Raw genomic sequence first — 25,632 nt, 5'->3', positions numbered from 1 at the left:
CTACGATGAAATAATCGTTCCATTCTTTTACAAAGTCGATAATCTGTATGGAGTTAAAGTGGATATTGTCCTGGGACGAAGTGAAGCCTTTCTGTGAAGCCGTCCTATTGTTCCCTACATACCCTACTACCTTTGCGAACTCACCCGGCATAATTTTAGATCCTCTTAACTTATCCCATTCGAGTAAATGAGAGAGAAAGAAGGGGGAAGAGAAAAGAAAGTAAAAGAGAGAAAAAGAGAGAGAGAGAGATAGAGGAAGGGAGAAATAGGAGGAAAAGAAAGTTCCAAAGATCGATGAACTTTACTCGGTGGAAATATTTTCTACTTCCGGTCGATACCGGAAAACTCCAAACCATAGAATTTCCCTTTGGGGCTCGTGAAAAAGAAATTTTAACGAGGTCGTGATTTCTTTCAATCTTTCTCTCTGACATCTACATGTACCTATTTCAATAAGAGAGAGAGAGAGAGAGAGAGAGAGAGAGAGAGAGAGAGAGAAATAAAGCGAATTCATATTTAGTATGAAAAATCAAAGGATTCATTATCGTTTGAAAAGATTTCTTATAAAATAAACCGATTATTTGGTTAAACTGTTAAACACATCATACGTATTATCTCTTTTCTATAAAAGAAAAAAAATCTACCTAAAAAAAAAGATAAGAGAAATGAACGATGATCTTTGAAAGAAAGTAGGATCAATGCAAGAGACGAGAAATTGAAAGAAAAGAAGAAAAGATAGAAGGGGGAGAGGTTTAAGGAAGAAGAAATGAAGGAAGTAGGAAACGTGGGTGGAAAGAGATGGAAATTTAGTTTGCCTCGACGATCGGTAGGCGTCCGATTGAACTACTACCCATGCCAACAACCAAGAAGACGATGCTGGAGTTAATGGCGGAATTAACCTTAATTATCAGACCCTTCTGACTCTTTCATTCTTCCTTTTACGTGCCGACTGAGCACCAATCGTACTATTCCTTCTTTCTCTCTCTCTTTCTTTCTCGTTTAAAGCAAGCTTACCGATTCTTCTTCGATGAGTTTCGGCTTATATTCCCTTCCATTCCTTCTTTCTTTCTTTCTCTTTTGAATTCTTCCATCGTGTCTCTGTACTTTTCTTTTTTCCTTTTATTCTTTGCTCCACCATTCCCTCCCACTGTTTGTACCCTTCCACAAGAGATCTTTTTCTTTTTCCCCATACGACCTCCTTTACGATTTCTTTCAAGGTATTTCGCTTTCGAGTTAGCCGAGAGTGAGATTGATAGAGAATTGTCCTTTGTCCGTGTGTGACCCTCTTTTCTTCGTGTTATCACGTTTACACACCCTTTTTAAACGTGTTCTCCTCTCTCATCGATAGCCTTGCGCACGTATACACTACGTGTATCTTTGCCAAGAGAGTTTTTTTTTTTTACGTTCAACGTGGAGTCCTCTTTGAAAAAAGAAAAAGAAAAAGAAAAAGAAAAAGAAAAAGAAAAAGAAAAATATAAAAAAAAAGAGATAAAAAGATGGATAGATAGATAGATAGGATAGATCGATCGATCGCCTTACTACGAACGGACTATCTCAGTTGCATCGGATTTCCATTAACTGGTTGATACACATACGCAAACACACATATTGAAATACACATACTTGTATATATTTATTTACATATCCCCTTGTATCTCCCTCATTAAAAGATATAGAGAGAGAAAGAAAAACAAACAAATAAATAAAAAATTAATAAGATTTTTCGAAATGAAAAGCATATCGGCTTCCAACTTTTATTTTCTTTTTTTCTTTTTTAATTTCATATTTATACACATAATAAGCATACGATTACATCGTATTAGGTACTAAGATCATGTACATACACGTAATATATATATGTATATATATATATATTATATATATACATATATATATATATATCATTATATATTCAGCGTTTTGTACAATAAATAAAGACTCTAGAGCATTTTTTTAAAACACAACTTTACGTAGTCTCTTGCGATAATTATTTTTCTTCTTTTTCTTCTTTATTTTTTCTTTTCTTTTCTTTTCTTTATAGATTACAATTTGAACCAACGATTAACCGCATATACCTACATACACATCGTCTCATAGATTCGCATTCGAAAGGAATCTCATTAAAAAAAAAAAAATGCATTATCATCGTAACGTACGATCATGACAACTAGATCGAATTCGAGAGAGAAGATAAATAATTAAAAAAGCTAACGAACAATTAATATCTCCCCAACAAATTTCAACTATGATATAGATATAAACTTTGTTGTTGTTTTATTTTCTTTTTTTTTCTTTTTTTTTTTTTAAGAAACGCACGGTGGCACATATGTTTATTTATGCAGTTAATAATTTCGAGACACTTCGGGCAGAACTATCATCGTTTTATTCGATCATTTATATCAGGGCTTCTCAAAGTATGACTCATAACCCTATAAGGGGTTGCGAAAATTTGTAGTAAAGGTAAATAATTCTTGAACTCGAGAAATTGGTTTGATATAAATATGCAAATAATAGTATCTTTGATTTTTTGATAGTAAAAGAGAAAATGGAGAATTTATATGACCAGAATCGCGAAAATATTGGCTCATGTAAAAGAGGGTGATTGTGTTAAGTGGAAATGTTTGGGAAACCCTGATCTATACAATATCAGAATAACCGTAACACATTGCAAGGATGATAGTAGGGGGGAGGGTATTATTTAATAAATTGGAGATTTACGATCGACGATTAAAATTTGCCTAGTTTGCGTAAAAAAACAAAAAAACAAAAAGCCCAAATTGGCATTGAACGTTTAAGCCACTGCAATTAGATATTTTTTCATCTGTCTCTTTGGCTTTCCTTGATGAGATATCGAAAAATGTTAAAACTTACGAGTACAACGAACTCGGATATTAATCTTTGAAAATTTGTCCTATTACTGCTATTTCGAAGATAGAAAGATATCTACGTTGAAAAGCCTTACTCGTTGAAAAAATCGATCAAAATTGGTTTTTTTAAAATCGATATTGTCATAGGTTTCTCGAAGAAGCCAAAAATTAACGAGTCCGACCTTATAACGTTTATCTTTTTCTATTTCTTTCTTATATTAGTTATTAATTATTATTATAACTATTATTAATATTATTGGTACTTATTTTTTTTTTTTATTATTTTTAATTTTTTTTTCCTATTTTTTTTATACCTTTCTTTTTCTCTCTCTTTTCAAGACAAAATTGTATTCGTAATATCTCATCATACGAACGATTTTTCTTTTACTATTTGTTAAAAGTAAAGTATGAATGAAGGAAGTGATACATTATATATATATTCATACGTATATATAGTATATATATCGAGATATACTTTATATACCCATTTATATGACTATATATTTCAGATGTGTCTAACTAGAATCGATTTAAATAAAAATCGTCAATAATAGTTTCTCTCTATGCTAACTAACAATACTACGTACTCGTGAAGTACTATCGAGAGATATCGATGTCGTTGATATTGAAAAGCTTTATTTCTTTGTTCCATTATTCTTTTCTCTTTTTTTCCTTTTTTTTCTTTTTTTCCGTTATTTCAATGCACACATTTTAAATAAATTTGACGATATTTCGAGTAAGATGTGAATTGATTGAAATCGGAGAAACGATTTTTTTTTTTATTATTGATATAGTGCGAAATTACGAAATGCCATTTATGTCAGAAAGAAAAAAAAAGAAAAAAAAAAGGGCGAGCCTTATCCGCGAGATCTACGTGACTCGAGAGATGAGAGAGAGAGAGAGGGGAGTACTCCTTCGTAAAGGATAGGGTTGGATTGAGTGAATGGAGTAAGGGTGGTATAAGGTGGGTGTAGTAGGTAAGATGGTTGATACGAGAAATCGCGGTGGAGTCCGTGGTCACGTCAAGAGTTTTACTGCGAGGATCTGGAAAGGATAGCTGAGGATAGGAGTGCTAGAAGAGTCGTAGAGGTAACGAGGTCAACCATAGCTCTTCTCCATCCAGCTGCACCGTTCACGCAGGTCTCACGAGTTACTACAATCTTCAGACCTCGTCGACCAAGAAGATTGTGAACCCCTCGTCTGTCAGCCTCACCGAGCGTGTGTTCCCGTGAGAGTAGCAAGGAATAGAGTTGGCTTGTTGGGTATCGCGAGCAGAAGGTCAACACCATGTCCGAGGCTACTGCTTTCATCACGTGAACGCAACCAGTGAATTGTCTATATTTCTTTTCTGCTAACGTTCCTACGACAGAAAAATACCCATGATATTAGAATTTTTACATTTTCCTGTGAATATATATTTTTGTATCGTTCTTACGTTATGCATTTGATATGTATTTGTAATATATCAAACTTGGGTACACATATAATGCATTTTTATATTACACATTTTATTGTACTAAAATCGAAAGAAAATTTGTTGGATATTCTAAAAAATGGTTGGAGTAATTTGTCAATGGGAGATGAATAAAAATTAGTTGTAAGTATAATGGCAAAATTGTTGTAAAGACAATAATTAATTACTTTGATTAGTATATTACGTTTAATTTTATTTGATTATTCTTAACTAAATTTTTCTAATTAATTTTCTATCTATATGTATATAAAGTATTTCTATACATAATAAGAATTCAGTATTTGAGAAACATACCTTTCCAATAATTTAAATGTATTTCATATGTTAGTACGTTAACTCGAAATTTTTGGATGATAATGTATGTAAATATGTATCGATGTATGTATATTAAGTAAACAAGAAGGAAATAATGATGGATATTGTCCCGTTTCTATTAAAATATATCAATAACGTCATTGTGTATTTTTTCTTTTTGTTTGTATGTAAAAGGTAGTCATTATTGCATCCTAGTTGTCAACGGCAGATGAAAACGATAAAAGACATGGGATGAAATTTTTTACATGCCGTTAATTGCTCGATCGGTGAAAGGCGTTTTCAATGAAATGTCAGATTCAGCAGGGATCGTCGACATTTGTAAGAGCGATCATCGAAACGTCACACGCATGAAACGTCGTTCTGTTCTGTTCTGTTCTGTTCTGTATCGTACCGTATGAGGTGCACGTTAAAACGCGAATTAAAGTTTACATTTGTGACCGAGCTTTTATATACATATGTAATTCTCGTGTCTGCGAGTAGCTACACGTATAATTTCTAATCAAAGGCTAAGTAGCTATCTAACGACATAATGACACGTAATACGAGATACGTGTTCGTATCTTGTTACTCTGCAACACGTTTTCCAAGTGAACGTTTTGACGTGAAACTAAAGTAACTAGGACTCTCACCAAGTGCTAATGGTCAATTTATAAACAGTCATCAAATATTTATATCTTTTACGTTCAACCAAAAGTCACTATCTAAAATTTATGATCATTATGAATCCGAATTATTACTTGTCAAACGAATTGTTAATGAGACGAATCAAGTTTGGAAAAAAGTATGTTTTTTTTCTTTTAACATTTTCTACCATGCTTTTTCTCTGTAAGAGAGTTAATGTAGTGAACTTTTTTCTTAATTGTTTATAACATTTTAAGTAATGTAAGCTACATTGGTTATTTTTGGCTAAAAAATGTAGTTAACGATGAAATAAAATATCTTTTTCTCTTTTTCCTTTTTTTTTTTTTTTGATGAAAGTGACTCTCACTGGATAGGAAACGTGATAAGGTTCTAATAAAAGTGAAAGAAATTAAAGGATCGTTAAAAATCAAGCAAGACTCTGACGTGTCGAATTCAACGATTTCTTGCTCTAACGAACTAACTATCAAAATTAGATAATGATGCGTCGTCGAGGTCGTTAAAGTGACTGTGCACAGATTTCGTTCCTACCTGCTGAACCTTCCTCGCTCATTGGCTGTCAAGTGCTGACCGGGGACGAACGCGAGTGTAAAAATTTACCTCACGTTTCGGGACCCACGAAAATTACGATTTTCAACGTCGAGAACGTAACAAACTCGTTCACCAATCCCCCCCTGACCCTCTTTCTATCCTTTCTCGTTTCTTTTTCTCTATTTTTTAAATCTTTTTTTTCCTTCTCTCTTCGTCTCTTTTTTCTCTCTCTTTTTTTTTTTTTGAGTACGAACTAACGGTCGTTGCATTCTGATGAGATATTTGCGAACGAACCCAAAGAATTTACCGTGGGAAGTAAGTACTTCTCAATTTTCACTCTCGTAAGTCCATAAAACGTCATCTCTTCGAGATCAACGAATTTCAACGTTCGAGTAACGTGATTGTGCATTAGAGTTACGAGTTTCGATTCTTTAAAACGAACTCGTTAATTTATTGCTACGACGACTTGAATGAAGCCTCCGACAATAAGAAATTTATTTGCTCCGTCGCATTCGTTTATTGTGAATTTTACGATCGTTGAAAAATCAAGATTTATTGATAAGAAATTTATATTTTACGATTTCAATATATACGATTACGTGTGAAACAGAAATATATATATATATATATATATAAAGAGAGAGAGAGAGAGAGAGAGAGAGAGAGAGAGAGAGAGAGAGAGAGAGAGAGAGAGAAATGCAAAAAGATTTTGAAATGAAAACAATTTGAAACAAATCTATTAAACAAGCGAAATTTTTATTAAATTATTTATCATTTGAAATCCTCGCATCGTTAAATTTTTCTATGAATTTTCTCCGTTTCCAGTCGAGTTTTATGTTAGTAGAAAAATTGTAATTGTTTGTTCCAAAATTATAAATGAAAAAGGGGAAAAATTTAAAATAGAAAATGGTAACAAATGCGAGGACGATACTTTTTCGTGATAGAACAGAAAGTTTTTCAAAAAAGAAAAAATACTGGGATATGAAAAAATTAATTTTGAATTTGTAAAAAAAAGAAATAGAATGTTGCACACATGTCAACTTGTAGTGAGTTTCGAAACGAGAGAAACCTTTCATATAATATACCTATTACATATGGAATATCAACTAGTTCGATTGATCAAAAAAAATATCGTATACGTGTTTTGTTTCGATGATAAAATTTCTTTTATTTCAACTTTAGAAAAATATGTCCTTACAGATAATTATTAATCGAATATTTTGAATTTTTGTTGGTGTTGGATAGCTATTTGTTTGACTATAATTTAATTTTCTTTTTAATTATAAGTAACATTAACGATCTGCCATCTGCCTTTTTACGATCGAGCTAATATCTCGAGCATGAATTTCTCCTAATCGAAAAGGCAGCTGCATCTATAGTAATCCTGGACAATAGAAAGAAAAGAGAGGACGACCTAGGAAAAAGATAGAATATAAGAAAGAGGAGAACATAAAACGATTGAGAAATTGTTTTTAACCGAGCGCCAGTGCTAATAATTATTTCCAACAGATTGAAATTCATTTTCCAACCGTTGCATTGATTTGAATAATATCAATGGCTTGTTTTTTTTGTTGTTTCCAATTTTTTTCTTACTCTTATCGAGACATAATTAAACGATCAATCGATTTTATTATTTTTATATGTTCGTCGAATTTTATTTATAATCTTTTTTAGAAATAATTCTTCTTATAATTCTATAACGTTTCAATTGTATCATTGTCGTGATAAAACAGTGGTTCCCAAATTGTATACTTTGGTACCTTTATCGTCAAATATTATACCATTTTTGTAATTTTAATTCCATTTGCTCGACTTTTTATTTGTTTCCTTGATCAAATATAACAATAAATATCGTGGAGAAAATCAATACGGAAATGGAAGTGAGGGTGGTGGTCGTGTTCGGTTTAATTCCACGATTTGAGATAATGTGCGGCTACGAACAGATTCATTCGTCCCGCACCAATAATATAGTTAATTAAATTAATTCAATTACATTTATTTGTTATTTTAAATGCGTTTTATTTATTTTTATTTAATCATTGGAAAAAACATTATTGGTTATTCTGTAAAGCGTAAATTTATATTCGGTAAATGCTACGAGAATCGAAAAAGTTTAACCATAGTTTTAAGAAATATAAAAATTTACGTAACGATTATTGAAAAAATGATTATTTCTTTTGGAAGTTTTACTTTTTTTACTCGACAAAAACTTAATCCAACGAAGTCTGGATTTGAAACTGTGACCATCGGTGGTCGTAAAGTTTTTCTTTTTTTTTTTTTTCTCAATACTTTTCGGAATTGGAATCATGACCATGGAGAAAAGAGTTAATGAAAATATGGTAAGGACGAAAAGTAGATTTTGATTTTTAATGGCTGGCCATTATATAATCTCGAAGATAAAGTAACTTTGTAGAGGCTTTATGGTAACTTTATAGTGGTAACTTGGTCGGCCTGTTAATCTAATTTATTCCTCAAACAGTTTCGAAAACTTCTCCTCGAACGGCCTCCAAAATACATCGGGAAGTTTATGCGATCGGTTATCTGGAAGCTTACGATAATCGTTTTCAAAAGAACTTTGCTTTTCCATTGGAAGTTGGTTCATCGAGCTATCTCTTTCTCTTTCTCTCTTTTGTTTCCTATCAAAACAGAGACTTCAAAAAGACGGAATCTATCAAACAGTAAAGTAAATTTCTCTTCCCACCCGTTTCGGACCATCGGAGTTACGTATATTCTCATTGAAGGTTCTTTATTTCCTCGATTGGTTTTCTTCTTCTATTTATTTTTCCATTTATATACACGCTGGAATGATTGAATTGAAAAAACAAAAAAAGAAAAATTGGAAAAAGGATAAAAGAACAATGGGAAGAATAAAAAAAGAAAATATTTGTAAATTCGTGATAGCTTCACGACCTTAAAATTATTTAACATACATTAGAATAAACTTTTTTTCTTGTAATATAAATTATCGATTTGAATAATATGCGTAATACGTGTATAACATAGTTTACATTCAAACAAAAGTCATTAACTATACTTTTGACCGAAAATGATTTATGTAGCTTACATATTGTTTAAAATTTTATAAACAATTTAGAAAAAGTACTCCTTGATGCGTGAATGTGTAATGCGTGAAAGTATATTTTTACAAAACCTAATTGTAAAAATTTGATGAGTAATAATTAGATTAGCATAAATGTTAGTGACTTATATGGCTGAACATAGACGATATGTATAATGAAAGCAAAATACCATTTTGTAAATAAGAGGAAGTCCAGAATCCTGGTCTCCTGGATATGTCAGATATCCGAAACGTATATTCCAAGTTTCCAGCAGTCTCTGTCCAGAGAAGTGTCAGCGAGGAATATTCGTGCGAGTGTAGTTGAACGGTTGGACAGGAATCGAGAACTACGCGATCACTGTTCATAGGTCTCATAGGATCGTTCCTATGTTCAAGAATTTCCACGACATACCATTTGCCCATTATCTGAAAACGGCACATAAATCGATTAGCTTATTATTTATATTCTATTTCCATCTAATTGTAAATTTTTCATTAATAGAATATATTTCAAAGTATTAATGAAAAATATAACGTTTGTATATTTAACAAAAATTATTTACATCGTTTTAATTATACATATGTTTATATATCTTTTAAATTATATACAATTATTGATACGCTACAAATTTATTTTAGAATCACGTAAGAGAATTCAATAATTTTCCTAATAAACGTAGGATCTAAATTACCTGTCGTTTATTATTGTGACAAAATTTACAAAAAAATAAATTACTTTTATTAGAAAAACTAACAGACAAAATTTATAAAATGTTTATCAAATATTTCAATATTATAGTTTCATCAAAATAATTATCTAATATTTTCAATACTTGCCTTACACTCTCTTGGCATCTTGAATAACAATTTTTACAATTTTATGGAATTAATTTGTTTCAAAAAATAAATACGATTGAATTATAGATGCGATCAAAAAAATATTTAATCAATGTATCAGAAATACGTTTTGCACAAATGAAATTACTTTTTGATTGATGAAACATTCAAATTGAACGTAATTATTAATTTCTTGAACAAACCATTGATTTTCTATATAAATATTAAGAAAAATTGGATACGATTTTCATTTAGATCAACTTTCAATTATTTTATAAAGTGATCAAATTATTTTGATAGATAATGTACTTCAAGAAAAAAGAATTCATTTAAAGTCCATTTTCTTAAAATAATAATTAATAATGATTAAAGAGAGAGCTTAAAACAAGTATGTAAAAGATAAGATGAAGGAATATATTGGTTGTAACTTATAGACAATTAAAAAGAGAGAGCAAGAGAGAGAGAGAGAGAGAGAGAGAGGTCTCAATTGTTGAGATAATCCAGGAACTTGATAGTTCTATATTCAGAATGTACATAATGGTACAAAGTGCTTAAACCAAATTACTGGCGATTTATCGAGCACATAATCGCCAAGCGATTAAGTTCTCTCTCACTCTCTCTCTCTTTCTCTCTTTCTCTCTTTCTCTCTATTTCTATGTTTCTGTCTCTCTTTATCTAGCACGATTCTAGTGAAATGATAGCAAGCGAATAGAACGAATATAGTCTCCAGAGTATCCAATTCCCGTGGCTAGCCACGAAAATTCTTTTATACTCTTAAACATTAAATTCATTGACCGAACAATGCGTAATTTCTATGAGAGAGAGTGAGAGTGTATATGTGTGTGTGTGTGTGCGTGTGTGAGAAAGAGAGAGAAACAGACGTAATTATTACTTATGAATAGAAATTATTAACCAGATTTCCAATGAATTATTTTATTCTCTTACGATTATAATTTTATTCAATCGATTAATTTTCATTGTATGTACATCGAATTTAATTAAATTTCTCTAATATTCGAGATATTTATATATAATTCAAATAAAATTATTTATTAATAATTCTGTTTCTTTTGTTGTTGTTGTTTTTTTATTCTTTTCAATGATTTGATGAAACATTTTATTATCAACGTTTTACAAATTATGCCGAGTAAGTAAAGGTTTCGATGAAAGGCTTTAACGGAACTTTAGTAATTTTTTGCAATAAGAGAAAGATAGAGAGAAAGTAGAACTCACTGGAACGCGAACTTGGAAATCCTTTATACAATTTTCATTTGCGAAAGATACAATCAAATAAAATGTTTAATTGAGTCTCGAGCTTAAATAATTGATATCCCTGCAACTGGTGGTGGTACAAGCAAGTAGAAGATTATTTTACATGGAAAAACTAATTGTAAGTAGAAAATGTGGAATAACATTTGTTGATAATTTGTTGAGTACTTGGTGTACTTGACTGAGCTTGCAACCTTGTTCGATAAATATTAGAGTAGAATCGTTGGAGAGTGGAATCAAGCTGAAACTGAATCAAGTGCATGCATACTTGACAAATTTACAAACTTATTTATTTCGAAAAACAAAGCTTTATTTGAACAAATTGTATTTTACATTTGAAACTTAGTTTTTCATATAAAATCATCCACTGTTCGTTTGTACCATCAGTTACAAAGGACTACCCGTAAACACAAGATGTCTCTGAACAAGCGAAAAATAATTTAGTACCAACTTTAACATGTCTAAACAATATATATATATATATATATAATTCTTTCGCTAGGTGAATTTAGTGAAACAGTGACAACGTTGAAATTCTTCCTGAGAGAATTTGATAAAATTTTCACAAAATCCGGGTAACATTTGGACATGTATATATAAAAAGTAAAATAGTCGTTGTGATAAAGTGGGCAGCAGCAGCAGCAGCAGCAGCAGAAGCAGCAGGCTTCACGAGGATGTCATTTTAAATGTTTTTTTATGAAAGTATATTAAAAAATAGAATTTATTCAAAATCAAATCAAGGATATGTGTTCACATGAACCCCTCTTTTTATTTTTTCATTTTATTGCTGTTAGATGTGCTGAAGTGGCTTTAAAAAATATTTCTCATTTATTCTGCTATCATTCTCTATACATACACATATGTACACATAGATACGTATACATAGATATGTATACATACATTTATATATCTATATCTATTTGCAGAATCTCAGTTGCAATTAAAAGTTTCACACGCATGATACCCGAGTCCCTGTCGAATCTCATTCGGCGCGATTACTGAAGCTACCGACGAGGCCAACACGTTTCCTAGTCATACTCGTTCGTTTTATCCTCTACGTTTAATAAACGCAACGCATACGCTTACGTGCATACATATACATGTATACATACTCGAGTATTTCTGCAAGTTCACGCGCGCACGCGTGAAAATACGTAGTACACGATTTTACTGTCCTCGCGTTATACTCCAAGTACAGTCCGAAATAAACCTCGAGAGATTTTCTTTATTTTTTTTTTAATACTATTTTTTTCATATGGAGAGAGAGAGAGAAAGAAAAAAGATAAAGAGAATAAAAATCGATATCGACAAATTATTACAAAATTTGTGCCATTTTCTTTTTCAAATATTATGAATTTTAGTGCGAATATACTCGCTTTACCTTTGAACTAATTAAATCGTACGCAATTTATCGATTAAATGTCACTGATTCAATCTGTTTTCGTATGTATATACGTATATGGATATGAAAATAGTTAAAATAAAACATGAATGTTTTTTAATTTTCTCATATCGGAATTGTCGACTGTAATCATTGTTCCCGACTGTACTTGATATACAGAGAACAATGCGAATAACGCAGCCCTGATATTCGGTAGTTCAGTTTGCCTGTTCATTACTTTAATTGGATCGCGTCAGGCCGAGAAATTACGCAACCTTTTAATAGGTCACCAGCGAATTTCAAAAGGATTCGTGGATGGTGTAAGCGAGAGAGAGATAGAGAGAGAGAGAGAGGAAAATGGCATAGAGCAATAGCTCGTAATAACCCAGGTGGACGAACATTTTATGAGCGTACAACGCGACGTTAGTGATCCTCGTAGCTCTCTTTGTATTTCCCATTCAGTTACGAAGATCGTAGGGTTTAACGATAACCGGCCAACGTTATATACATTATATTCAAAGTCGGCAATTAATCGAATACGTGCTTCTGACGTTTTATGTTATTATATTTTTTTTCTTCTTTTTTTTTTTTTTTAACATCACTTACTGCATTAATCGATTTTTAAAACGAGCGTGGTATTGAAAAAGCAACAAAGTAAAACATGAAACAAACAAAAGTAGATGCGAATTAAATTTTAATTAATACAAATGCTAGAAATTTGAGGATAATATTTATAAAATGAAAACAGATAAAAGTAATGTTATAATTTAGATATTATTTAATTGGTCTATAGTAAATGTAGACAATAAAGAGATCTATAACGTACAAAGTCTCTTCTGTAGCACGAATCAACGAAGCGTGTGGTTCCTTGTAAGCTCACAGTTACACAATAACGTAATAACCGTCAGCAAAAGATCGTCCCTTTATGGGGCTATTCGCGAATAGATATTTCCACGAGGCAACGGTACGACAAATACGAACACGAATAAACAAAATTATATATATATATATATATAGAGAGAGAGAGAGAAAAAGGGAGAATATATGTGTGAGTATGGGGATGCTCTCGTGCAACGTGCATACGCCATCCCGGTTTCTCTCTAACCTTTATTTTCGTCGTAAATTATTGTCATTCTATTGGATAGTTCTCCTCCTCCATTCTATACTCTCTCGCAATGTGGTCGTGGAGCTTTAAAATTAACGACATAGTAAATACGTTTCTGGCCAATCGTCCAATGCGAGGGAAGCTCTCAAAGTCACCAAAAAATATCGAATTGTTCGATGATCCAAGCATACAACACACACACATACTCTGATTTTGATTATCCGAATTTTACAATTATGCACGAATTGATCGTAGAAGAATTAATGATTGTTGTTTCACCGTTCGAAATCACTTGTAAAGGACGAAAACGGTATTAATTACTTTTACGATCGATGATGTTCTATTTTTATTAAAAAAAAAAAAAAAAAAAAAAAAAAAACAACCAAAAAGGAACTACGGTAATGAAATTCTTCATTATTAGAAATTTGTAATATTGCATGAAACAAAATATAATTATCAAGAATTGATCGTGAAAATATAATATGTATAATTATGCTAAATTGTAATATGACAAAATTGAGTCTTAACTCACGATTGAGTTAAATCGTAAAATAAAAGGATAATGATTTTTAAAATAAGACAAAGTAGTCACACATGTTGAGAGGAAAGAACAAAAGGAAATAAGAACAAAAATAATAAAAAAAATTTTGGTGGACAGGGACTGGAAGGTTTGGAAAAGAAAGAAAAGAAGAAAAACGGAGGGAAGAAGACAAGATATGGATTTGCTCGTCAAAAGTCGTAAAGATGCAAATGCACGTATTCTTGGAAAAATTGCCAGCTGTCGAGGTGTGCTCTCAAAACGGTTGGAAATCGATGAGGCTCTGCATACGTTGAGCTTCTCCACTAGCGTTGAGTGAGAGTGTCGTGTCCTTGCCGGATAATATTCGCTCGTATATCACTGGACCGAAATTGATGCCGGTGCTGGCACACGCAAGAAGAAGAGAAGACTTTATCTCTTCTCCTTCTCTCTATCTTTCTCTCTCTCTCTCTCTGTCTCCTTTTTGGAGATTGTCTGATCCAGTGACGTCTTGGCCGAACCTGCTGCTGGACGACGATCTAATCGAAAAACGCGACGATTTATCGGAACGTCGAAGCCCCTTTCATCTGAAGACAGGAGGGTGTCAACGTTTGAAGAGTTGTCCTTCTTCTACTACTGAACTCAAGATAAAACTTCGCTATATTCTTTCTTTTACTTTTCGATACGATTGTACTATTCTTTCCCGTAGAATCTCCGTGTTTCTACTATTCTGTCTCTTAAAAACTCGTACTAAATCCGATTTCGAATAATGCTTTAAAGTGTTCTCGCTCACTTTCTCCAAAAGAGAGAGAAAGAGAGGGATTTTATTTTCTTTCAATTGTTCTTTTTCTTTTATCTTTTTCTTTTTTTCTTTCGTTAGATTTTAAAGCAACATTATTTGTAAAACGAAGTTTAAAGGAAGATTTTATCCCTCGAGGTTCGATTTATCTGTACCTATCAATTTATTTTTTTTCTCCACCTTTTTTCTTCTTCTTCTTCTTTTTTTTTTTTATCTTTGAGATACTTTTTCTCGATATCTGGCAATCTCTTCTTCGTTTAATGTATACGTATATATATATGTATATGTGTGTGTTTACACAGACAATTCTTTTTTTTGTTCTTTCGTTTCTTCTACTCACGAATTTTCATCGTCTGTATCCTTTACGTATGTGAGTGAATCTGGATCGAGATATTTTCTGTTAGACGAAGCGCAAACTAAACCGAAATTGTATGGTCCGTACTTCGGATTCGTGCTCGTGGTTTAATGGAACGAATGGAGTTCCTGCTACGGCGAATCTTTAGGATAAAGTTTAACTTCGAGCTGGCTGAGCTTCACCCTTAAAAGGGTACCCATCGTCCCTTGGTGAACGCCAGCTAAACAATTGCGGCCAGTTCCAAGATCGAGTCGATAAGAAATTACTTTGGTTAGATTCAATCGGTTGATAACATTTTTCTATTTTACATTTTTTGAATTGACTTCTTTTTTTGAAGTAAAAACTTCTTTAGAATAGGAGTGATCTGAAAAGTAAATAAACGCGGACGGTCAGGAAACGGAACTATGAAACATAGTTATGAAACGGCTGCTATACTAAATAATGAGAGAAAAAGAGACAAACACATAGGATTGAGCCAGCGAGAGAATGAGACGGAATATAGCAATACAGTTTTTCCTATTCTCGATCTCCACTTAATGATATGCTTCGTACTTATTGCTCCTTGTTAAATATGTGTGTGTTTGTGTGCGACTGCATACTACAAAGCGTGGACACATATTATTTCGATACTCGAAATGTTTGTAGGTAGGAGCGATAGAAGGGTACAAGAATAAACAGAGATAAGCACGTAGGTATGCGACAAAAGTATAAGGTCCAAACGAACCGACGGTCGAAATAAAGAGAGAAGGTGCGTGGTCTGTTTTTATTTTACCAATTTGTCATTTCTTTTCTATTTAATGTTTCTATTTTATTGAAAAATTAATATTAAAATATTTATTTCTCAATTATTATAATAAACAAATATGAAATATATAGAATATAATAATTGTATTGTCTGCAATATTTAAAAAAAAAAAAAAAAAAATCATTATCAGATACATCCGAGAAAAAGAAATAGACAACATTCTAGAATATTTTTCTCATAAATATCCAAAGACATGTTCTTTAATTATAATGTTTAGGCATTTAGGAAATTTATACAAATTTTTCAATAAAATAGAAAAGTTTTTAAATAGAAGAAACTCGTTTAAGAGGCTTTTTTACGAGGCTTGTTTACGAGACACTCTACGAGGCCTAATTAAAAATACCCTACGGACTTATCGGAAAGACCCTACGGAATTATCGGGAAGACCCTACGGACTTATCGGAAAGACCCTACGGACTTATCGGAAAGACCCTACGGACTTATCGGAAAGACCCTACGGACTTATCGGAAATTCGGAACTACCAACATTCGACGGACTATTCGGAAATATCGAAAAAACCTCACTACTTTTTCCTTACTAGAGAAGTGTTTACTACACTAACAGAGGTGTTTAGTTATCATGCATTTTTTAGTTACCAGAAGCAACTCGTTTCATTTCTTTGAATTGAGAACTTGCTTACTGTGTAATATGTTATCTTTTTATATATGTTTTCAATAAAACGTATAATAATTTTTGAATGTGATAACAATAAAATAATAATAATATTATAACAAATAAACCCTACAATTATCCTACTCCTGATATTCTGCAGTCGTCTCATTCTCTCGAAACTTAGTTTTTCGAAGGTTTCACTTCTAACACGTGTGATCTGCCCACATGATATTTTTTTTTTTAAATAATGAATATCAAATCGTTTTTAATTAGAAAACGAATAGATTTCTATACGTTAGGTAATCAAAAGTTGTAATACAATTTAATTACAATATTTTACCATATCATTAATGTCCAACTATAGCAAAGGTAAACAATCTACTGAAACATTACTATCTAACATCGTAGAATGTCTAATACTTGTGAACAAAATCAAAGTTGAACGTATGAGATATTGCAATGTGATATTATGAACAGTACTGATAGCTGGGTAAGTTGATCTGATGAATATTGATAACAGTAAAGTTATGACATAATGCATGGTCTTCATGGACAGCCCTGTTTAATCGAAGATCCTCTCTTTTGAAAAAATAAAAACAAATCAATTAAGAAAAAAAAATGGAAAATAAATAATTGTTAGTTTTTGATATATATTTTAGGACCCCTAATGTTGACAACTCTAAATAAAATCATATAAAAAACGTGAAAGAGTAAAGAAATTTTAACAAAATGAAGTGCTGTAACCAAATTTGTCGGCTGGTATTATACATGTGTTTGTAGTATGAATTAAACAAATTAAATATGTATGTTTATAATAATGAAAAAGGGTTTTAAAGCTTGTATTATAATTTGTATGTAGTAAGATTTCCAATTTGACGGGCTCTTTCATTCCTTAAAATCTTAGCATGATATCAGAAACTATTGATAGTCTTGATCGTAAGACGATACATCAAACTGTTCTGACGGTCGTTTATCATTTACCATCGACACGATTATCTTGACGAGCTGTATAATCGACACATCGAGGATTTCACCTAACTAATGGCGAGTCAAGAAATTTCCGAATATCAAGTGAAGATTCTAACTACGATTATTACAAAAAATTACTTACATATTTGCTGTATCTATTAAACATAATTTCATTGGCAACTTTTTGATAAATTACAAATGATAAACGTTTGACGTTATTTTCTTTTTTATAAAAATAATATAATTGTTTTTTAATCGAAACACAATACAAATGTTTCTTTTCATCAAATATAAGAAAAAAAATTTCTAATTAAATATTTTGTCAAAGTTCGATCGATCACGTAAATATAAGCACGTTCGTCTCACGACAATAGGTAAATTCAAACTAAACAAAGTATTGAAAGAGAAACGAGTGTCAATAAAAGTTTAATAAATAAATTTGCGACCTATTCATTCTTTTACCTGTATATGCGTATAGTTGATATAACACGTGATCATACACAATGAATTTTTTATATTCTTGCTCAACGAAACGATTTTGCATCTTTTCGTTTAATTAATAAATTGTTCACGAATGACCATTGTGAGTTTGTTAACGATATATACGTTTTGTATTATTTCAACCTATGATTGAACTTTTTGTTTTTATTTGTATACCTTTCATGACTTTTCATATCTATGTATTATTTCGATACTTTCAAAAAAAATGTATTAACAAACATTGAGCTATATTTATTTCATTTTATAACCACGTTATTATTAAAGTCATCTAACAGTAATTTATTATTTTTTCTTTCGTTTATTATAAATTAAATCAAGGGTGCAATCCGTAATTTAGGGCATTATTTGTAATGTATTTTCCTATTGGAATGTCTACACCATGTAGAAAACTATAAAGCTCAAAACTTTTCAATCCACTTTCGTGAATTATCGATTCATAGAAAATTTATGTACCTTTTATGTATATTTGGCGTGGTGCAGCACGAAGTATAATTAATAATACATTTTTTTTTTAGATATTCATGTTTATCTTTCGGTAACCACGGTTACTGTTACAGAATAAGATTCATTGAGCAAAATTTTCTATAACGGATTAAAATTGTAATTCTTTTGTTGTACTATTCTATGTAGGTATATCTTTACATTGAAATGGGCTCTTTGTAATTGAAATTGTAACATATGTACATGCATATGTAGATATATTTACGCACATATATACGTATTCCAGAACATTGGCGCTTTGAATGTTATTATTACTTTATCGAGCGTTAAAGTTCGATCATCCGAAGCAGTTCTCGTTTGTATAAAGAGCATACTCATCCTATATTGAATTAATCGAACTCATTGGACTTTACGGTTTATGCTGATTTAACATCCGACCGCTTATCGCCCGCAGAAGTGCACAGAATGTTACGGGAAGGATATATATGCACAGATGTTTGTGCGTATGTGTACATTGATTCATTGAGAATCACTCGATATCACACTTCCAAATCTCACATGTCGTCGTGATTTCTCTCTAATTACACATCGCCTTTTGAGTGAGAATCTAATTAATTAGATTTTAATCAACGTCCTCCTATGAAAAGTTATTTTTCTATTTCTTTCTGTTAATGATATAATTAAATGTTACGACGCGAAAAAGTAATATAAATTTAATAACAGAGTAAAAAAGAAAAAAAAATTCTAATCACGTTCTAAAACAATGGGTTACAATTAATTGTTACGCGAAAAAAGTAATATAAATTTAATACCGAAGTAAACAAAAATTTCTCATTTCGTTTTAAAACATTGCTCATTCATTTTAAAAAATTACTTTCAATTTTCTCCAGTTTCTCATTAAAAGAAAAATATAATTTTTTGTTAATCTTACTCGCTTGCGTAGACAAAATCCTATTTACGAAAATGTTGCAATGTTTCTCTTTTACTCTTTTTTTTTTTCCTTTTTATAGTATCAAACTATCGCGATGGTTCTCGAAGAAGAAAGTAAAAAACACTTGAGCTTGGGCGTTCATTGCTTGCTCGTACCATCGATCAGAGATCCAATCAAGCTTTGGCCTAGCACAAAATAGTTAGGTGCTCGTTTCATTCTTCTTCTTCTTCTTCTTTTTCTTTATCTTTTCTCTTTATTTTCTTGTTTTTTTTTTTTTTTTTTGTTATACTCACTATCCTCGTAAAATGCGAAAGAACTGAACGAAATGGAAGAACGTTGTAGACATTTTGAGGAAACTCGAATTAAAAGAAAAATTCGGCTTATTTTATCTCGTTATTTAATTATTTAAAATTATCTTTTCATCGTATTATATAAATATAGTAGTAGAGATTTGTTTTAGAATTAAATACACCACTTTTGGTAAGACTTTTGATTCAACATCTTTTCGAGAACATTCACTCGTACTTATGATTTTAACGAAAAACGTCATTTATTCTATCTTTCTATTTTTCTTTTTCTTTATCTACTACTACTACTTCTTCTTCTTCTTTTTCTTCTATTCTTTGTTGAAATGTGTTGCAATGTGCTAGCTACTACTCCAGTATACTTTCTTTCTTGGAAAATAAATACAAGAAAAAGAGTAAAAACGAGAAAAAGAAAGAGAAAAAGATAGATAGAGAGAAAACGTAAACTTTTAGGAGTATCTGTGGACATTTATGTTGTGGTCAGGTTTAAAATTACGAACATTTTTAAAGTCCGTTCGACTAGTTTTAACAAAGACAAGCTTAGCAATGCAGTTTCTCTGTTCATTTATTTCTACGGGCTTAAACTTTTAGTAGTAAACTGGTAAACTTAAAATTCCGCAATATTTTAAGTGCACTTATGTTTATAAATAACTATGAAAATTAAATATAATTAGCGAGAAGAAAAACATTTGTCACATTTTTCTTTTTATTTTCGTTCTCTTTTTTTCGGGGGTTTTATTTTTTCCTTTTTTTTTTTTTTTTTTTTTTTTTTTTTTTACTTTAAAATCTCTTCTATCAGAAGTTTTACCATAGGATTACGATCGTACAACTTCGTGAAATCTTATACTGGTCAGTATCCCTTTCGTAGCCCTTCGTAGCCCTTCTATATAGATCCTAGTCGCGTCACGTTTTAAGCATCGAAGCCATAAATTTACACTCACGTTTTTACCTCAAACGGAAAACTAATTGCCAACTGGCTGAATTCCTTTCGTTTTATTACAAATTTTATCATTCATTGCTATTACACACGTGACACTTATAATAACTTGATAATATAAAAAAAAAAACTATCGTTTTAATTATAATAAATAAAAAGAAATATCCTTGAAAAATATTTCACATATATTTCTTTTATTTCGTATTATTTAAAAATGTTTTCTCTCTGATCAAAAATCATGACACGTAAAAGTTCTTAGCGAATACGAACGAGTCGTAAAAAACTTATGAGGCTAAGCAAAAGTTGTAAAAGATAAAACATAGAAATGAAAAAAGTGGAAGAGAGAGAGAGAGAGAGAAACAGAAAAGAGTTCCAAGGTATTTAAAGGTTTTCATTTAACTTATCCAGAAGCAATCAGTAAATATAAGGACGATAGTTTAATAAGATTATACCGAGCAATTTGTGCAAGAATGCATCGAAAATATTCAACATCTTGTCAAATCTTAAAACTTTCTTAAACTTAGTTAGAATTTATTAGATAAAAATTGTCATCGCCTTCTTGCGAAAACTTTTTTTTTAATTCAATTATAATAATCAAGTTTCTCATTAAAAACAAAAAGCAAAAAACTTTCTATAATATATTATAAAACATTATTAACTAAATTTCATGTTAATAAAAACGATTCGTTACGTACATTTATCTACAAAGAATAATATATTGAAAATGAAAAGGATTAAAAGAAAATTAAATATGAAAAGGAAATAAGAAGAAGAAGAAGAAGAAGAAGAAGAAGAAGAAAAAGTTAGGATACAATAAAAGAACATAAAAATTAATGACGGTGACAACGACAACGACGACGACGAAAATGAGGACGAAGAATTCGCGAAATGCTTAGGACGTAAATTTCATGGAGGTTAGCTGACATGCGTGATTCATAATTTTAATATCCACCGGCAGGTCTAATGTAAAAAGAAGAATCAAGAGAAAGAAGAAGAAGAAGAGAAGAGAAGAAGGATGAACAGAAACAGGAGAAGGAGAAGATCTGTAGTTTCGAAACGAAGAACCCTCTTCCTCCGTTATATCACGAATAGTTTTCACCGTGTAAATGATTCTAGTCTCTTTCTCTAAACCACCCCCAGCCCATCCCCCCTATCTCCCTCTATCCCTTTATAATCTCTTTCTCTATCCCACCAGTTCTTTTCTTTACGTTTTGCACATTGTTTAATAGCCGTTAACGAGAGTATGAAAGAGAAAGAGATAGAAAACGGGTAGTAAAGGGGTGAAGGAACAGGAGGAGGGGAGGGGGAGAAGAAAGAAGGAAAATTCAACAAGATTTTCAACCTTCTATCGCAGCTTCTCTCGACTTTCAACAGAGAAAACTCTGGGTGGTACTCTTCGTTTCGGTATAGTCTTCTTCTTCTTCTTCTTCTTCGTATCTCGCAGAATAATAGTGAGTGTGGTAGCGAGATGGGATGGTTTAAAGTGGAAGAGGATGCGGGGAGGGGGATAGGGTTGCTAGCGAGCCTTTGAAAGGCAAATGAGAACGTTCACTTGGCGACGACGGAAGCTACCATCCCCCTTTCGAAAGTTTTCTCTCATCTTCTTTCAGACAGGTAAGAGTATAAGAGATAGATAGAGACAGATAGAAAGAGAAAGGCAGAAAGAGAGAGAGAGAGAGAGAAAGGGAGAGGTGGGGAAGTAAACGAGAGAGAAAGATAAGGTGGTTGGAAGAAGCTTAACTTACGGAACAAGCATCGAAGTTTGGTTAAATACAAAATATAATAATAGCTGGGCACCCTCAGTTAATGCTAGTGCCGACTTCTTCGAAGGTGGGAAACTTCCTTTGGCTTCGCGACGTGAAAACGTACGATGCAGCCCATTCATTTTATCCAAGTTGACGTTACGTTACTCGAAGTTGATGGTATTTTACGAAAATGGATTCTTAAAAAAAGCAAAGAAAAGGAAAAAAGGGAAAAAAACCAAAAAATAATATCTTTTTTTTTTTTGAGATTTAACGCTGGTAAGTAGGTACGTACCTACGTACGTATGTATTGTGAGTAAAAGTTAAAATTATCGGTAAAATATTTCTACTCGGTTTTCTCTTTACATTTCATAGAAGAACAACTTGTTACTCTTTTTTTTTGTTTCTTTTTTTTAATTTTTCATTTTTTTCTTAAATTTTTTCATATCGTATTGTTTTTTTCCTTTCTTTTTAAATTTATTTTTTTGACTTTTACTTTTTTTTTCATTCTCATTTTTTCCTTAAATTGTTTTCATATTTGTGTTTCTAATTTACAGCAGGTATTTGTAAAAAAAAAAAACGATAAAAAAAAGGGTGAGTTGTTAATAATTGCCTGTCGAGAAGCCATCTATTTTAAAAGATCGAAAACTTAAAGAAACAGGAAAAAGTGTGTTAGAAAAAGTAAAGGAAAGAGTATTATTATCGATCGTACTCCCTCGCGACGTATTCCCAGAAGCACGTTCCTATTCTTCTAGTCGAGATAACGTAACTATTTCCGCGTCAATCGTAGGACGAGTTACACGTATCGGCAGGTAAATTTCAAAGATCGATATGCCACCAGTTCGTGTCTCTCTGATCGTTCACTAACACACAAACCAGTAACGGTTTAAAACCATTTGTTGTTCTCGATAGAAAACGCGATTTTAGTTCCTTTTTTCTAAGCCTACACCGACGATTCCAAAAAATAAAGCTCAGGTGTGTGATCGATTTATCCTCTCTTGAAATGAATTCGTTTAGATTGAGTTTTTTTGTCAACAAAAACACACCAAAATAAAAATAAAAAATAATAGGGGGAAAAAAACGAACAAACACAATGTAATTCGTGTGACGCGTAGATAACGAGTTTTTTTCGGAGATTTTTATTTTTTCGTTTTATTCATTTTTCATTTTCTAGTTATTTTATTTTATTTTATTTTTTTTTTTTTTTCATTTTTCATAAACTTCGTTTCGCTTAGCTTTGCTTTCGTTCGTTCCTAAGGACTTTTGGAACATTTAAATTTTTTCATTATCGCGACAGGCACAATGAGAATAACGATTAATATTAACTACTGTTATAGTTAAGAAACTTAGAAGGAGTTCATAACAGGTAGAGTTTAACTAATGACACAAACTTTTTCCCGTAAATTGTGATCATTTAATTACTCCCAGAACAAGTAGATATAAGTCAAACTTATTGCGTAAATTTCTTTAGAAAATGCTTCGATTTGAAATACGCTAGTTTCTATTTTATTATATTTTATATTTTTTTTTTTATATATAATCGAGTATTCTGATCCGATTTATCAAATGGAGAGCAGTCGACGATCCGAGTAATGTGATCTTTCACTCGGGTTTGATTCAATGAACCAATATGTCTCTTCAAAAGATATAACATTTTGAAAGTAATATAAAAGCTTATTGGTCATTTATTCCTATATTATCGTATTAATAATATTATATCTTTGATATGTAATTACATAGTATCCAATTTTTGTTACAAAATTTATTTATAATATTGCAATTTTTTATCTTAAGATAATATCATGAGCAATTATGAAAAAAATAAATAAATAAAAAGTATAATATGTTCTCGTTAGTTAAAAATCGTATTTTAGGAAATAATCCATGATTCTTGGATTCTATGGTAGATTATAATATGACGCAAAAAGGACAGATTAAAATAGATTTAAGGATATTGGGTTTTTCATGGTGTGAAAGAATAAAAAAAGAGAGGAAAGGAGTAATTAAAGCTTTCGTAGGGAAATCTTTGTCGAGCAAAACATAATCCTCTCTTGAACACCCACGCACGTTCGGGTCGTGGATGACGTTTAGTTTATGTCTGACACACAGTTACTATTCAATTCTGAAAATCAGTTGTCTTAGCCTCCTCTCATGAAGTAATAAGCGAGAGGGTGCTTTACTTATGCTAACTTATGCAATGCATTTACATGCAAGCTCGCGTTCCTCAGCTGAGCTTTACTCTTTCACATTTTACTCCACTCTGAACCGTTCTCAAGATTTGATATTAAAATCACGAGTTGGCTTATCTGCTTTTCGTACCATCATGGACCAACGGTACGATTAAAATAAGAGGTTGTTTTATTTTAATGTGATACATACATTTTATTTTAATGATGTAATATCTCTTTTAATATATTATAATGATTGATAATTATATTTTTTTTCTTTAAAAGAAAAAATCGATAATTTATTATCAAAGAAAAAGTTGAAACATGCTAACTAAGTGATTTTTCACGAAATAATTTATTATTTGTAATCTTTTAGACATATATTTTTATTTTTATTCCGTGCGTTAACCATCACGTAGTTCTAGCTATTTTCATCGAATTATTTTTTCTTTCTTTTTATTTTTTTGTCACGGTCGGGAACTGAGTTTGAAAGCAAAAAAAGAAGAAAAATCAAATTAAAGCAGGAGGAAAAGGACAAAAAAAAAATAGGAAAAAAAGGAGAAAAATAGTATACAAAACAAGACTCGAAAGTTGGTTGGACTTTGAGGTGCCATCTGCAGCGTTACCCCTTTTCGACCTAAATTTCACACCACCGTGTGTACATATCGAAGAGGTCATGTAGCAAGGCTCCATGCGAGCGTAAAATTTTCTGTTAACCCGTGCAAATTTTACGGTCCGAGCGATAAAGTTTGACGCTTTCGGATGAGCTTCCCCATTCGCGCAACGTGCGCGGAACTTTAAACGCGAGCCGCAGAATACTTTCCCAAAAGCAACGTTTTCATTTTCCACGATTCGCACGAGTAACCTTCAGTGAGAAAACTCAACCCCACTTGCTTGCCCCAAGTCCCTCGTTAATTCGACATTCAACAACGTTTTACCATCCTTTCAACCTTTTTGTTACCACGACGCATGTAACTCACGTTTCCTTTAAATTAGATTCCTCCTACTTTATTTTGTAAATTATTTTTTTTATTTTTGTTCTGCAAAGTATAAAAGCGTCTTTTCTTTAAAAAAAA

The 25,632-nt window shown here is 31.6% G+C and overlaps 1 protein-coding gene across 3 annotated transcripts in view; it reads right to left on the bottom strand.

Annotated features, from left to right (window-relative positions):
* Positions 1 to 1,711: 1,711 nt before the first annotated feature.
* LOC107068069 (uncharacterized) overlaps positions 1,712 to 25,632 on the bottom strand; it is a 39,841-nt gene continuing 15,920 nt past the window's right edge. For all 3 annotated transcript variants that reach the window (XM_089173692.1, XM_089173694.1, XM_089173693.1), the window contains exons 3-4: positions 9,073 to 9,307; positions 1,712 to 4,224 (exon numbers count right to left, since the gene is read on the bottom strand). In XM_089173692.1, the coding sequence (XP_089029818.1) occupies positions 3,896 to 4,224; positions 9,073 to 9,307 (564 nt within the window). In that variant the 3' untranslated portion in view covers positions 1,712 to 3,895. The remainder of the gene's footprint in view (positions 4,225 to 9,072; positions 9,308 to 25,632) is intronic.

Source organism: Polistes dominula, unplaced genomic scaffold, assembly GCF_049000335.1.
Source record: "Polistes dominula isolate Pdom_NZ unplaced genomic scaffold, Pdom_raw_medaka contig_33, whole genome shotgun sequence".
Classification (NCBI taxonomy): Eukaryota; Metazoa; Arthropoda; class Insecta; order Hymenoptera; family Vespidae; genus Polistes; species Polistes dominula.
Note: the sequence above shows the minus strand (reverse complement) of the source record. Positions and strands in the feature narration are given on the sequence as shown.